Genomic DNA, 15,982 nt, shown 5'->3' with positions numbered 1-15,982 from the left:
AACTCCTGGCGCGGCCGCATGCCGAGCCCGGAAGGCCGACGGGGATCGCACCGACTCCGCGCGGAAAAGCCGCGGGTCCCGAGGGCCGCTGCCGCCCGCACGGCGGAGCCGGGGCCGCGCCCGCCGCCGCCCGGGTCGCCCGGCCAGAGCCCGCCGGGGCGCGGCTGCCCTGCGGGCAGCGCCGGCGTGCGGGCGGCGGGCCCGGCGGCTCAGGGCACCGCTCCGGGTACGCAGCCCGGCCGCGCCGCCGCCGCCCCTCGCCGCGGGCCCCGGCCCCGGCCCCGGCCCGCCCCTCGCCGCGGCCGGCCCTGCACCTGCCTCCCGGCGCCGCCCCGCCCCCCGCCCCGCGCGGAGCCGCCGCCGCCGCCTCGGGCCGAGCCGCCTCGGGAGCTGCTGCCGGAGCCGGCGCCCGCCATGGGCACGGCGCGCGAGGGGATGCGCTGCATCAAGATCCTGCTGTTCATCTTCAACTTGACCTTCTGGGTGAGCGCCGGGCCGGGCGGAGCGGGGCGCAGCGGGGCCGGGCTGGCGGCACCTGCCGCGGGCGCTCCCGGGCCGCGGCCGCCGTCGATCCCGCGCGGAGGCGGCGCGGGGCCCCGGGGGCGCGGCCGGGGGACGCGGGGGCGCGAGCGAGCGACGGGGGCGCGGGGCCGTGCGGGTCCCTCGGCGCAGCGCGGCGGGACCGGCGGCCGGGGCTCCGGGCGCAGGAGTGCCCTGGCGGGGCCCTCGCCTCTACTCGCTGCTATAAAGATACAGCCCTTCCCGGGGAACCAGGTACTGGACAGAAGGTGGCATCGCTGAGGAAAGCAACATCTTAACTGCTAATTTAACGTAGTGACCATTTCCCCAACCGGCCTAAAATTTCAAACAACAGGAGGACGTTGAAAGTTCTCCCAGCATCACATGCAGCATATCACGGTGGAGCACTTCACAGCTTTTAAACGTTGTGATTTCAAATAATGAGTCAACAGCTGCTACTTTTACAAGCTCGTCCTAAGAGAAAGTACTTGCATGGCATTGCGCTCACTTTGCTGAAGGCTACCCTGACGTGCCAATGAATAGTGCCTACTGCAGAACCCTCAAGAGATTTAGAGAATGCTATGCCCGTTCTCCACTCACTGCACCTTTTTAGTAGCGTCACAGTTCCATAGCAGGACTGAATACAAGCTCTTTTTGCTTGCACTTTCCCTCATGCTGTGTTCTCTCTTCCAGCAGCTTTCCAGTTTTTCACACTGGAAAACAATTAGCAATGTCATCTTCTTAAATGTTTTTCTTTCTTTCTGATTCACTGCTTTTTTTAAAAAGAAGTCACAAAATAATCCTGTTCAGCCTCTCTGGAGCAAGCAGTTTTGGGCTTTTGTCTCCTTTATGCTTGAAACACAGTTAAACCAAATGCTTTTCCCTCTTGGTGACAGCGCTGCAAGCTCCGGGTACACAGCGCTGCTGTGGGAGTAGAGTGATGTTGCCCAGCTGCAGCTGCAAGTCAGCAGAAGGACAAAGCTTTGCGTTATGTTATTTCACAAAAGTGACAATTACTGTGCTTTGTTATCTGCCTTTTCACTGAGCTGGAAGAAACCATCTCCTCAGCTGGACTGGGGCATTCATCGCAAATGCACCCAAAGCACCAGAGGCACTCAGGAGCCTGGACTGACAGGAGGGGGCTCCCAGTGCACTCCGGCAGTCCAAAGGCTGAGCCCATGCCTGCAAGCAGGGAGGTTCGAATGCTGTGACCAGGGTGGCAGGGGGACCCTCCCTCTCTGTACTGTGACACTTCTGTGGGAAAGCTGTGACCCCAAGCTCTTCAGCCACGTGTTTGCCTGCAGAGAAGAAGGCAGAGTGTGTTCCTCATTGGTTTTGCAGCCTGTCCTTCTCATGGGCATTCACTTCCCCTCTGCACCCCCCACCACTTTCCCCATTGCGATTCAGGATGAGTTTTGGTAACTAAATGAGCTTGCTTACAAGTTTTGAAAGGCACTAGTAAGTTCCGAAGCACCACTCCACCAAAGGGCTGAAAGAAGTACATTGCACTATAATAGGAATTAATCATTACCAAACACTGGCAAGTGCTTCCTGAATTTTCTGACAGTGCAATACTGATCTGTAGGATTTCAAGAAAGCATAAGGTGCCAATGACACCTCTTTGATGCTCTCCAGCCAATTGTTACTGAAGTATTGACTGGTCTGTTTGTCTTCCAGCTGGCAGGACTGGCTGTCATTGCCTTTGGTCTATGGCTGCGGTTTGGTGGGGTTCTGGCAGACTTTGCTTCAGACAAAAAGTCTCCAGAGTATGTCTTCATGGGTAAGTTAAAATACACACAGAATCTCATAGGTTGGAAAAGACCTTTAAGATCATTAGTCCAACTGTAAATGCCTGTGATGACAGTAGCCTTTAGCCTTGGTTTCACCCTGGGGCATGTGACACACCTTAAGCATTGAATTGTATCAACGCCAGCAGTTCCTGGACTGAACTACACACAAGTGGACATTCTGGTGCTGTGTCATGTGTATGATGGCTTTCATCCTTTCTCTGCTTGGCATCAACTTACTTAGGCCTAAATGAACTCTTCTTTCAGATTTGATCCAATCCCAATGTATCCAAAATGAATTGTGCTAATACTGTCAGAATAGAAGTTGAGATGGGTGAGAGACGCCTGGAAAGTGGGGCTCGCCAGTATATCCTTCCAGAGTTTTCTGTGCAGCTGCTAGCCAAGACAACAGTGTCACTTCTGAATGTTTCTAATACCAGTGCAGCAGTAAAACTTCTGCTCACCAGTCTTCCCTGTGTCTGCACACAGAGGCCCTCAGTGTGACTTTAAGTATCAGAGCAAAGCCTTCCACAGCTGAAAAGTAAAACTACTGTCATCTCAAGAACTGTTTGTTCAACCTAAATAGGAATCAGCTAGTTCCCCAAGCCCACCGAATTAGTATTGGTGATATAAAATTTTAAGCATTTAAGATATTTTTTTTTCTCCCTAGGATTTCCACTTGGGTTTTCTGGAAATGCCACCTGTGTTACATTTCTATAGACATCCTTAAATGGCAGCTGTCTAGGACTGCCAGCAACTGCATTTCTCTGTCCATTGGCAGTTGTAACATGCCTTTACACCGGAAGGGCCATTTAAATATGTCACCCGTGGAGATGGACTCAGTCAGTAAAATCCAATTGGTGCAAACATTTTTGCCATCTACAAATGCCAAGTGTGAATGAATACCCTGCCCTGCCCTGTCCATCAAGCCACTCTGACAGGGTGGCCAGGAATGGAAGCTGCCTGAGATGTCCTGTGGCAGTCAGTTACTCATCACAGGAATATTGCCTGGGCTGTGCAGTTACTTTAAATACACTGATTCTCTTGGTGGAGACCTTGACTCTGATACACCACAGTCCTAACCCCAAGCTGCCTAAATATATGCAACCAGGCTAGAGGTACAGACCTGACTGTACAGCACTGTGGGAGTAGATGGGTAGAATGTTATGTCCAGCAAAGCTTCTGTGGGAGTTTATGAGGCTGAATAAAACTATTCAGATGAAAATTTGTTTGGGACCTGAGGGTTACTGTAAAATACCCCACAGGACCTCCACTGACACAGAGAGCCAGGAAGAATTATTTACTTTTTCTCTTACATCTGAGCTGCTATGTCAGCAGCATATTAGATCACCAACTTCATTTCCAGATCCAGTTTATACCTACTGATTTCCTATGCTGTATCTTGGAACTCTCCCCTGCCCCATCAAGTTATGTTTGACCCAGGAGATTCAACAAGACAGAAGGATGTTCTGGCCTTCAAAATCAAGTACTGTTGGTTTGCTAGAAGCCAGAAAGTAATACATCCCGTGATACGAATAAGCACCACAGTCATTTCACAGCTTCGAAGGCAGACTGTAACAGTTACGGAATAAACAAGATACTCTTTGGTGCATAAGTATTTAAATATCTCAAAGATTTAATCTGCTTCAGTCCTGAATAGGAATTACAAAAGCTGTTCAGAGTTGTTAATTTTGAGAAGTCCTGGAGAATGGTCTTGTAAAAGTTTCATCATATCCCATGACATTCAACTATGGAGCCGCCACATGTATTTATATAGCTGTATGATGTAATATGTAACTGTTAACTGAGGAAGTGCTAAGGAACGGGACATAAATATATTGAGAATTCTTTTAAACTTGCACTTTTGACTGAATTCTAAAGAAAGTTTTGGCCCTTTTTTGTAATAGGCATTGTGCTCTGAACAGAGAATTCCTGTTAGATAAAAAATTTTCTGCTGCCCTCCCTCATTACGAATCATGTTAAATGCTACTGTGACTTCTGAGCATCTGATGGGGCAGCCATTCAGAAGTCTGAGGCTATTAACAATCTGTGACTAAGTAAGTGGTAGAGGAATGGTGATAAGTTCAGTAACAGTGGGGTTTTTTTCGCAGCAGGCAAGGCCGTACTTCATCGTCATGCTCAAGAGCTTTACCTCCCTAGATTTCAGCTCTGAGTCCCCCTTGACAATTATGTATTGGGCCCTTCTCACAGAGACTCTAGGAGTGTTGTTTATTTGGCTTTGTGTGTTTGCTCTGTAATATGCATTCTGGGTGACAGCCAGAATTTTGCATAGGAATTCTTAATATGGAACACTGTGCAGCACAGAAGGAGCGGCTACCCAGAGGGCTGAAAGAGAAAGCGAATCATCAGTATGACTTGGAGATATAAACATGTGGCCATATTTTTAAAGATAATTTCTTTAGCTCTGTTCCACTGACCGCTTCTGTGGCTGCCTTGCGATAACCCAAGCCCCTGTGATCAGATCAGCTCTGTGTCAGTGATTGGAACAACAGTGCAGCTGCATTCAGAGTTTGCCTTGTAGGTTGAAGCACTGTCCAGAATCACCATCCTGTGGAAAACATCTCATTTTCTTGCTTCTAAAGAGCAGCACATTCCACTCTTTTTGTACCTGTTTGAGCTGCCAGCTGAATCTAAACAGCTTCTCTCTTGTGCTTCCTTGTGTTTTTTTTTTTCCCTGGATCTGAAATGTTGTTTTAGTTTAAAATAATTGGTAATTATATCCTTGCATTTTCCATTAGGCCGGAATAAGTCTCCTTAAATAGCCTTGTTCTTTACCAGCAGTCCAGCTGTCTTTTCTGCCCCCTGGAATAGTTTGGGCCATGACTTGGCAACCAGGCCTGTTCATCTTTTCCAGCCACTGAAATGTTTTTGTCGGTTTGAGAACAACTTACAGGCAGCAGCGCTGAGGTCAAGCACATATGTGTTCTTAGTTTTCTGTTGCTTGTGGTTTTGTGTTCAGTGATCCATATTCCCCATTGCAGCTTATATTTTTTTAACCTACAACATAAAAGGTTGGAATTGGAACTCTTTGACCCATGCAGTCTCCGTCCACTTTACCAGGTGTAACTTACTGGAGTGGCCTCCTACAATTGGATATCGTCTCTCTGCAGCTCCCCAACTTTTTGAGTTCCCACTGCAGTGGCAGGCATGACAGTATTTTTATGTTACTCCATCTCACAGTACATTTTTTGTGCATGGGCTTCAAGTGGTGTGGCAAAACTGTAGCCTTCCTGTTCTATTGCAGTTCAGCTGTGGTTGATTTCATATATTCCTCTCTTAGCTGTACTTGAGAGAAAAAAAAAAAAAAGAAAGAACAAAAAAAGATCATTTCAGCATAGGTCAATAGCTGGGCAGTTACCTCTTTCATCTGAGTTGTCTATGACACTGTACTGACCAAACTGAGAAAAGACTTCTAGAATAAAGGGAATTCCCTTGGATTGCTCTTCCTTCTTGAGACTCCTGTACCAAGCCTCTGGCAAGTTTTTTGCTGGGCAGGAAAGTCTGCATCAGAAGGAAAAGAGAGATGCTTGTGTGAACCCAAGTTGTCAGCATTTCTGTCTCACAATTAATTGGTCCTTAATTAACTCTTTGTAGTAGTGCTGTTCTTAAATTTAAAAATACGTAAAGCACAGAACTGAAGACAAAGTGCGTGCTAAGGGCAAGATGAACATTTGTGAAGAAAGAACTAAAACGGAGACTTTTTAAGGGTCAGTTCAAGATGCCTATTCTCCCGTTTGCTTTTGGTGGATGAAGAGGAAAGTCTGTTCTGGTTCCTTGGGCAACATGGAGGTCAAACTCTCTGTATCCCTAATAAATGAAGTGCAGAGGGTCACATCACTGCCAGTAGCAATAAAAACAAAGTGTATGTACTCAACAAGCCCCATCAGGAATGGTAACAAAAACTAGTGAATGTGAATGAATCAACCTGGATGACTCTTTCTCATAACTGGCAGCACTTCAAGCATTGCTTCTCCTACACAGCCAGAGCTCACAAACTTTCTGCTATGTTACATTCTCTTTGCTCCGCTTCCATGATCCAACCTGTGGTCCAGGCGTTCATCAGGGCCAAACCCGTTCTGGAAAGAAGTTTCAGGGTGGCTGTGGCTTTTTCCTGGGGTCTGTGAGACCATGAGTGATCATTCTGGCTTTGAAAGGTACAGTTAGATGGTACATGCCTTAGGATATGAAGTCATGTCTGGAGTTGAAGGATATTAGTAGTTTTTCTCCACAGTAGTGGGTGCCCATACAAACAGGAGTTGGCCAGCAGTTAAATCCATGTAAATGGCAATTCTCTGCTCCTGTGCCTCATTTTGTTATAGCTCTATTCATGTATTTTGGAGTCAAGCACTATACCCTTAGTCAACAGTATTTTCTCTCCAAAATCCATAGCCTCTCATACTCTATCAGCCTTTAAAATGAGAGCTATTGGCAAAGCAGCCTCTGTGTAGAGATGCAGTACCACAAGAGGAGCATCAGGTGGTCCTGCCATCACATGTATTGGAGAGGCTTTTAGTCTGTACTTAAGCAATGAACCTGTCTGTCTTCCTGTTATCTTATGTGCAGGTCTCTTCTTCTGCAGTTTAAGAGTGGTTTAGAAAAGGCTGATAGTGGCCCTGAGTGGAAAATGAAAGCTGCTGCACTGGAAAACTGCTTAAAAACATGACAGCACCACTATCACCCCCCCTAAAAAAACACTTACTCAGAATGAAAGCTGTTCAAAGTCCTCAGTCTAGCAATCAGTTCCTAAGAGTCAGTATCCTGCCTGGCAGAGTAAAGGCAAGGCTACCACAAAGTTAGAAATCTGACAAAGCAAGCTAATTAAGCTTAACAGAATAACCTGTCCATCTGCCTCAGGTTGATTGTTTCATATTTGTAATGTGCTGAGATTCAAGAGGCTTGGTTTTTTTGTGGGTGTTTTTCTTTTTTTAATTAATCACTTAAGCATGATAAGGCACTTTGTGCTTCTTGCCTGTTAAACTGTCCTCATGGGTAAACCTTTCTCCCACCCTACTCTTTCTGTGTGTAGCTATCCTAAAGCTAGGCAGTTCCACCCAGCAGCAACAGTTGAAGCAACAGTTAATGCCATTTCCTTTTTTGACACACCCTCTTCTTCCTCTGCGCAGCTGCAAGTCACCTTGGTGCCTGCACACTGGTCACGTTGCTGTGAACGCTGACCTCTGACAGTACTGCTCACTGAGTACGTGGGGCCTCCCTCAGCCTACCTCTGTGAGCGATTAAGCAGTTGTGTCTCGTTCTGGTCAGACTACCCATGCACAGGCCAGAGCCCAGTACCACAGGCGCAACACTCCTACTTTTCCAGAAACGGCCACCTGTACAAGTAACCTAGGCGATGGGATAAACCTGTCACTGGTCCCATTTGAAGTAAAAGACATCAAGATGTTTCCTCTTGCTGTAACAGCACACTAAACTCCAGGAACACGGAGGCTTTTTCAGTTACATGCTTTGTTCTTCATTCATCCTCTCTTTAAAAGGACTAACACTCCTCTAGATGCCAGTCTCTGAAGTGGCTTCCAGAAAAAGAACCAAACCGACACAACCCCATATATCTCAAGGGAAATGTCCTGTGTTGTGTTTCATTCTGACACAGCTGGAAGTACAGGACTGTCCACGATGAAGCCATTTTGTCTGCTGGAAAAAAAATAAAAGAGCAACAAAAAAGCCCTTAGCTCCTTTTTGGGGTGTGTCACTTCAAAAGCATCTACAGAGAGGATTTTGATTAAGTTGGCTTGTTTTGTTCCAGCACTTAATCTGCACTTGTGTGGGTAAAGACAGCTATCTGCAGTGTCCTAACTTTTGCTGCTGTGGGGGTTGCAGATTTCTGTGAACACCTTATGGCCTTACTGTTACACCTTACTCTGTTTTCTGTTTTGGGTGGCATGGAGCCTGCGCATTTAAGCATTAGAAGTGTGTAATTGTTGTTGGTATCTGCATGGAAATGTATGCATACACAGGATCATTCAGGGTGTCCTCATCTAGAGAGGATTGCAGAGAATTGTGAGAGGATTTCAGAATACCAAATGACTGAGTATTAAAAAGGCAGATGACATACAGTATCAATAAAGCAAAGTGATGCAAGTGGTAACAGATAATCTAAGTGGTATGAACAGTGACAGATATTAAATTAGCTATAACCACACAGGAATGTGTTCTTAGACTCGCTGTCAGTTGCTCTTGACAAAAGTGCCTTGCTCAGCTGCAGTCAAAAAGGCATATACATGTCAGGAATTATTAAGAAACGAAATGAGAATTCACCTGAAAAATGTTAATGTCATTGTGTAAATTTCCAGTGCACTCAGAGTCCTGAATGCTGTATGTGGTTCTGGTCAACAAGGACGCAATAAAACTAGAAAAAGTACTAGGAAGTGTGACAAGATTATTATCGTACTGTGCACTATGAACAACTTCCATATTAGGAAGCTTTTCAAACTATTAACGTCATTAAACTGTAGAATCCAATGCCACAGGATTCTGGGAAGTTCAACTGTGATAGTACAGATCCCACTAATACAGGTATGCTGATTACATTTTACTTCAGTGAAGTTTGGTATAGGGTGAAGTAGATATTGACAGAGCCACTGGAGACTACTAGGAAGGTAATAGCTGACGTACTTTGGCTTGAGTGAATTTGGGACATAATTACTGAGGGTTGTGAGATGCATGTGAGCAAGATCTGTGACAAGTGCTGGTACTCTGTGGGAGGAAAGAGGCAGCGGACCGGGATGTTACATTACAGTGGTTTCTTTTAAAGGAAAGTCAGGACTTAAGCATCAGCAGAAGCCTACCAGCTGGCTGGTATCGGTAATGCTTTTGTGGTTTGAGGAAGATTAACCACGAAATACCTGTTGAATTCACACAAGACTTGTAATTATGTCTGTGCATTATGCTCAAATTAAGGGTATGTTCCCATTCTCCAGAAATTCAACTTCCTTCAGAGGACTCTGCCTCTCTTCTCCAGTTTTGTAAATGTATTTTATAGATAAATATACTAAAAAACTATTAAGACAAAAATGGTAATCTCTAGTAACAAGCCTGTTTCAGAAACTGACTTTGCTACCATGTGCAACATACACAACTGTCCCTGTCTGGCCTGTTATTTCCAACTCCTACATATGTTTCTCACCTTCTCCAAAAGTGCTTTTGCACTACAGGTTAGGTTCCCTGGTGCTCCGCTGAGGGCTTGAGAGCCTCACTCCTTCTGTGGAGGAGCACATCTGCCTCCCAGGTTGTAATGCATATACAACCTCAGGAAAATCTCTTCAAGACACGTCTGTGTTCTAGGACTCCTGTCATTGCTGCCTCTGAATCCCTTGTACCAAGAACAGAGCTTCTTGTTTTCTTAGTGGAGTATGAACAGTTGGAGGTTTGTTCAGTGTTAGTTACTCAGCCCAAAAAAGTAGAATTATTTAAAATGGAAAGTGACCATAGCAGCCAGGTAAACAAGAAACCCATGTGAAATAAAGCCAGATGGAGAGACAGCGTACATTCATCTGCTCCTGCTCTTTGCAGTAGGCTCTAGGCAGGGATTTGTAGCTCAAAGTTGTCAGTAAGTTTTGTTTTGATTTAAAAAAAAAAAAAAAGCAAAACACACAAACAACAAACAAACAAAAAACCCCCCCACAACTCTGGGAGTGGGTTCTGTTGTTCTATTGCAGATTCTGAAATTAGATCTCTACCAGCCTAGGTGGCTGGCAGAGCGTATCTGCTGGTGGTGGTGATCATTCATGCATTGCCTGAGATACAAAGGGTTTTAATGTTCACCTTAGTAGGTTCCTACCTGCCTGCTTTGTGTTGTAATGTTTCCCTTCTGTTCCTAAAACATTGGTAGTACATACTTTTGCCTATCGTGATTCTTTGCAACGGGAGCACCAAGGGACTCTGGTCCTAAGGACATAGTTGTTACTCTGTCCAAGTGCCACATGACAGACTGAAGGACTGGTGACATTTCCTTTCAGATTAGTTTGGCATAATTTGCATGTTACCTTGAGAGCGGTTTTTAATTGCTCTGAGGAAGAAAGAACAGATGTCTTGCAGATTTCAATGACATGCAGAATACCCTTTATCCTTCTTGAGGTGCTTCTTCACACTTTTAGATCCGCTGTCTCCAAGTACAGCCGCAGTGGGGTATACGTGCTCATACCCAGAGGAAGCAGTATCTTATGGAAGAACTCTGCTGTGAACATAGATGCCAATCTAGAGATCTCTACCGAGTTGTGGATTTGTTGTGGATTCTTCACTATTGGGAGCCATAGGTTGCTTTAAGATTGCCAGGTAACTTTTTAATTCCCATTGTAATTGCAAAGCAGAGTCTGCTAGAAAATGGGAATCCCTCCTGTCGGAATGTTCACAGGGAATACCCCCACTTGACATTTTCTTTTCAGGAAATAATGACTTTCCCCATAGGGTGAATAAAAAAATCAAGCATACAGAAAAGCTGCTGCTTTACTGCTTTCCAACTTTGTTCTTTTCAAAATGAAACAATGGCTGAAGTATGGGCTCCCCCTCTCTTACACTCTCTGTTTTTTAGCCAGAAAAGAAGTAAATTTGTTATTAGGTGTTCTCTCACTTAATACTAAAAGTAAAAGTGTTAGTGTCTCTTCACAGCTTATAAAAATCTGTGTGGTTGTGTGTGGGTGTTTTAGCACAGCTAAAACAAACAGACAAAAAACCCCACAACCCCAAAACATGAATATTTCCCCACAAAAAAAGGTCAAGAGAATAGGCTCTGTCCAAAAAGAAACCAAACAAACCCAACCAAAGAAAAACCCAGCCCTATAACACTTTGTTTTTCATCTTCTTGTGTTTACAAAGAAGCCCATACTTCCTCCAGTACCCCTCACAGTCATCAGTGTCCTGGCTGCATCTGATCAGATCAACCAATTTTCTGTTGCATTTTGCACATGGCTTTTAATTGTTTGGAATGTGCCTCTTCATCCCTCTGCAGTCAGGGGCTGAGAGTGACTTGCTTTGTGGGTCCTGCGTGCAGGTGCAACAAATATTCCTGAGTTGTGGGCAGCCGCACAGCTGACCGGTTTCTGCCATTAGGTCCAGTGTTTGCCCTCCTTAACGCCATAGCAGCGTGCCTGTTCTCAGTATTCTGTCTTCATCTGTTGTCTGCTGCCACCTAACTCAGAGACTAGTTAGTTGTCAACTTCTTTTCATTAGCACGCACAGATCACAGTGACAAAATTAGGAATCAGGAAATGAACAGAGGCAAGAAGAGGTAAAGGGGAAAATTTCACACAGGCTGCAAACATATGCTTCTTTTCTACCTTGTACTTTTTTTACTTCTGCTGCACAAAAAGCTGTAGCTAGACAATCTTTTCAGAATTTTCCATTCACCAAAACAATCTCTCTACCTTAACCTGATTTGCCCACTTCTTTTTGCCATGCTGTGCTTTGTGGTGAACTTTTTTGTGTCAGAGTTTCTAGCTATCAGGTATGTTCCATTCTGTGACTCTAAGTGTCTTTTTTTGTTTCTCTGCTGTGCTGTAGATGCCAAATGGGAGGCCATGCCAAGGCTTTGTATTTTACAATGGAAGCACTTATGAATAGAAGCTGATTAAGGCTTTGCTTTCCATCCTGCTTTTTTGAAAGGAACAGGCTTTTGTGAAGCTTAGTTACTTCTGACACGATATTATTGCTATGCAATGTACGACATGAACACCACCGAATTTCTGGATTTGTCTGCTTTGCTGATCCTAACTGGGCTAAGTTGATGGCTATCAATGCATGATGTCCCTAGGTAAGGCTGTGAGTGCAAGAGGTGTCATACATTCTCACCCTTTTCTATTTGCTTTCTAGACAGCCAGTTTAGGTCTATTCCTTATACAAATTTGAGGTGATCATGCCTATGTTGCTGTGTATAGCCCACTAAGAAAATAAATACTACTGTTGTCATATATATTTACACCATCTAGGGTGTTTCTGAATCAATTGTTTTGATACCCTTCCTGGAAATCATCGTCCAGTTGAGCATACCTGGATCCGAGGGCTAGGAAGCCTTACAGTACAAGCTGAGAAGTGAACTGGTCCCTTTAGATTTTTTCCAAGCTACTCCTCAATTGTCTCATTCCTGTGTGAAAGATTACATGTGTGTATATATAATAGACAAATAAAAACATCTTTAGTTTTGTGGATTTTTTTCTAATTGTTGTCATTATTTTCCATCTAGAAATAGCTCTCTGAGTATCAGCAACTACTTGTCCCAGGCTGAGAAAGCACAAAATCTGGAATAAACTCTCCTGAACAGAAGATGGAAGAAGGTGGTTTTAAAGTCTTGGTTGGCTCAACAGTGGAGCCAGACACACTGCGAGCTCAGCTTTGTTTAGTGAGTGGTGTGAGTTCTTCCTGTAACACGCCTTAAAAGGGAAGTTCTGACTGAGGTGGTTTAGCTGTGAGTCATGCAAGTGAAATGTTAAGTCTGTTTCTCAGACAAAAGCAAATCCAAATTCCTGAAAGTGGTCTCACCCCTGAGCCTCAGAGAGTTTGTCTTTGCTAGCTGGAAGCAACAAAAATAAACGGGAAGACTTCTTTCCAGTCTTCTTAAACAAAAAGTCTCTCTGCTAAGTTGTCTGATAAATAATTACCTGATAAGGGACCTGAGTAGGGAGCAACATGCAGAAAAGGGTCCAGGAAACATCTTTGTAATTACACTCTGTTTATTACCATGGAGATCTCAGAAAATGGCAGGTTTGGTATTTGGCAGTTGAACTGCAGGTTCTGCACCTGAGAGAAGTTTTTTGTCTTTTCCAGTTCATCTTCCATGAGAGGCTGACCTTTCTCTCCTGACCAATATAGATCTCTGTATATCCCTCCCTCAGTAAAAACCACTGTATTGTGAGTAAAAACCACTGTATTGTGAATATGTGTACAAGTATTAGCTTGAAGAATGCTTAGCCCTAGTAAGTCACAAGATGCTGAATATTAAAAATCTAGAAAATACAGACTATGAACTGCCAGCACAGTCTGCAACAAATCCCACATATCTGGCATCACAGACCTGACAAAGTCATATTAATTATAACTAGCTTATTGCCATGTAGCAGAATGTGCTTCTCAGCAGCGGTCCTTGGCACAGGAAAGGTACCGGTGCAAGAGGGATGCAGGGGAGAAGAAGGTCCACATCAGCTAGGATAAATATCTAGCCAATATACAGTGACTGGACAGTGATGTGCCAATGAATGGGCAGCAGGCAGCAGTTTGCCTTCTCCAGGCAGGCTGCATCTGTGTGGCAGAGTAGCTAGATGCTCTGCACTTTTATATTTTTTTTTCATTTTCCTAGGAGTCATTGCAAACTCTCATTTGTAGGGCTTTCTAGTCTAGGTTACACAAGGCCCGCCAACAGTAAATGCCAGCAGCTCTGTTAACCCTAAAGATTTGGATCCGATTTTAAAACAATGTTTAATTGGTAATGAAGAATACTAAACGTTCTCATTAAAAGTTTGCATAATCAAAGCTGGGAGCAAGGCTCACTGTGCCCTCTAGTGTTCACAGTCTGTAGCTCAACTGTCCCCTCATAACGGCACGAGGGCAATGAAACTGTTTTTTCTAGCAGTGGATTGGCATGGCAGATTTCTGCGTGTCCTCCACATTGCCCGCACGAGAGAAAGACTAGAATTACAAGGCACTGAACTGACCCCGTTGTACTTTGGCTGACACGGTACCCAGAGGCAAGACAGAAACAGAGTCGTCGTGGTCTGATGGGAACTGACACTGTATGTGAACAGATGTATTGCCTAAGCACAGATCAAGCATGTCAGTTTACAAGTGAGGAAAGAAAAATTCTGTGCTCTGCTTCCCTTTTGTCCGAGATAAAGCCCGTACAAAACAAAACCCCTGTCAAATGTGTGTATTTCTAGCAGTTTTACAGGTGGCAGAGATAAATGCTACTCCCCTTACCTCTACAGTTTTTGTCCTGTCAAGTTCTGAACGTAGCTAGGATCCTAGATCTTTAACTACGTATGGGGCTATGCTGACACCTCCCATGTTCTGTACTTGTCAGAAGCCTGGTCTTTGCTGGCAGTCTCATCCCTGGATTGCTTCATTATCCTCCTAACGTGTTTAGTCTGATGATCCGCTATTTGCTGTTCTTTCTTTATGTCATTAAATTTGTCTACACGCAGATAACTCCTTGAGCCAGTAGCCTCAAGTCCATTCAGCAATGCAGTCCCAGGAAGAGGTTGGCTAAGGTGTCTGAGCAGCCCCATAAATGGTTCAGTAACTGCATAACACTTAACTGCGAACGTCCAGAACATGAAGGTAATGCAGTGTTGCCGCTGGCTGCTGCAAAGCCATTCTGATTCTGCCTATTGAAATAAGGTGGTGGGAGAAGAGTATCCTGCAGTTCAGAGGGCAGCATGCATCATGAGATGGTGTTTGTAGGCCATGTGTGCAAGGTTCCTGGCCTCTAAGTCTTAGAGACTCTACTCCTTTCAAACAGAAACACCTTTTTTAAATATCTGATTTGTCTGGCTCTCTCATTCTATTCACTTTCAGGCAACTCTTCTCCAAGTCTTCTGATCATAATGGACTGATAACATTAGCCACTAAAAGCTGCTGCTGTCTCATATTCTAACACTGGCATCAGTATGTTGGAGGAAGAAAAATATAAAGTAACAAGGCTGGATATGCCTGCCCAGCAGGCAGAAAAGCAGCTACTTATTATAAAAGGAAGATGCCATGCTCCAAATCACTGATCTGTAGACCAGATTCCATTCTCTGCAGTGACCAAGCTCGGGACTGTGTCTAAGCTTATGACCTCCCCCAGGCTGTCCTTCCTACTCATTGTTTTGCCAAAGGGTGCAAATTCATTGTTTCATTCATCTCCTCTAACAGCTTTCAAGGGGTTCCCCAATCATCCTCCTCTTTCCAATAGCAATCAGCTTTTTCCCTAGCCAAAGCATGGATTTCAGAGGAACATCACACTGTAGTGCCTGTACCTTTCCTGAAGATCTTCAAATGTCCTTTTTTATGTACCACCAGGCAACTGATAGAGCATAGCTGCCAGGTAGCTTTTCAAGTTCCACCCCTACAGCACATTTGCTGCCCCAAGTTTCACAGAAATGAGCCCTCTGGCAACGCTGGTTTTTGTGGGGGATTTTTGGGTTGGGTTTTTTTGTGGTTTTTTTTTTCTTTATGTTCCTCACTGAAGAGTTTTAAGGTGGTTATGGATGGTATGGTGTATGTTCTTCCTGGACTAAGCTGCCCTTGGGACAGGAAACCTGGGAGGTGGATGTCTTCTCATTTGTCTTCATGAGATTCTCCAAGAATTCTGAAGAAATCATTGGTCTCTTTTTGTGGCAAGAGCAACTTTTCTGTGTAATGTGTTCTTTTGTGAGAGCCAGAGACCATTGTTACTTACAAATGTGTGGTTTTGACAAAATAGGTAGCAGACTTTGGGCAGAAAAACCTTCTTAAACTCTTGTCTGATTCTGATTTTTCATAGGACTCTATGTATTGGTGGGAGCAGGGGCTCTCATGACCACAGTTGGATTTTTTGGGTGCTGTGGAGCAGCGCGGGAATCTCAGTGCTTACTTGGAGCAGTAAGTAAAAGGTTTCAAGGGCCTGGTCTGCAGGAAAATAATTCGAAAGCATATGCTTTGTGTGATTAGTGGAAAGATCTTTGCTGTCCAAG

General features: G+C 44.7%; 1 protein-coding gene and 1 long non-coding RNA gene across 6 annotated transcripts in view; one reads left to right on the top strand and one right to left on the bottom strand.

Annotated features, from left to right (window-relative positions):
- Nucleotides 1–305: 305 nt before the first annotated feature.
- TSPAN2 (tetraspanin 2) overlaps nt 306–15,982 on the top strand; it is a 25,051-nt gene continuing 9,374 nt past the window's right edge. Inside the window, exons 1-3 of one of the 2 annotated variants that reach the window (XM_064472083.1) lie at nt 306–483; nt 2,197–2,299; nt 15,793–15,890. In XM_064472083.1, coding sequence (XP_064328153.1) covers nt 415–483; nt 2,197–2,299; nt 15,793–15,890 — 270 coding nt within the window. In that variant the 5' untranslated portion in view covers nt 306–414. The remainder of the gene's footprint in view (nt 484–2,196; nt 2,300–15,792; nt 15,891–15,982) is intronic. The other variant, XM_064472084.1, reaches the window with a different exon arrangement.
- The window catches only part of LOC135316910 (uncharacterized), a 22,522-nt gene continuing 10,462 nt past the window's right edge, over nt 3,923–15,982 (bottom strand). For 3 of the 4 annotated variants that reach the window (XR_010376109.1, XR_010376110.1, XR_010376107.1), the window contains 2 exons: nt 5,722–5,828; nt 3,923–5,607 (listed from right to left, as the gene is read on the bottom strand). This is a non-coding gene — a long non-coding RNA (uncharacterized LOC135316910). The remainder of the gene's footprint in view (nt 5,608–5,721; nt 5,829–15,982) is intronic. The other variant, XR_010376108.1, reaches the window with a different exon arrangement.

Source organism: Phalacrocorax carbo, chromosome 23 (assembly GCF_963921805.1).
Source record: "Phalacrocorax carbo chromosome 23, bPhaCar2.1, whole genome shotgun sequence".
NCBI lineage: Eukaryota > Metazoa > Chordata > Aves > Suliformes > Phalacrocoracidae > Phalacrocorax > Phalacrocorax carbo.
This window is presented reverse-complemented; position numbering and strand designations above follow the sequence as displayed.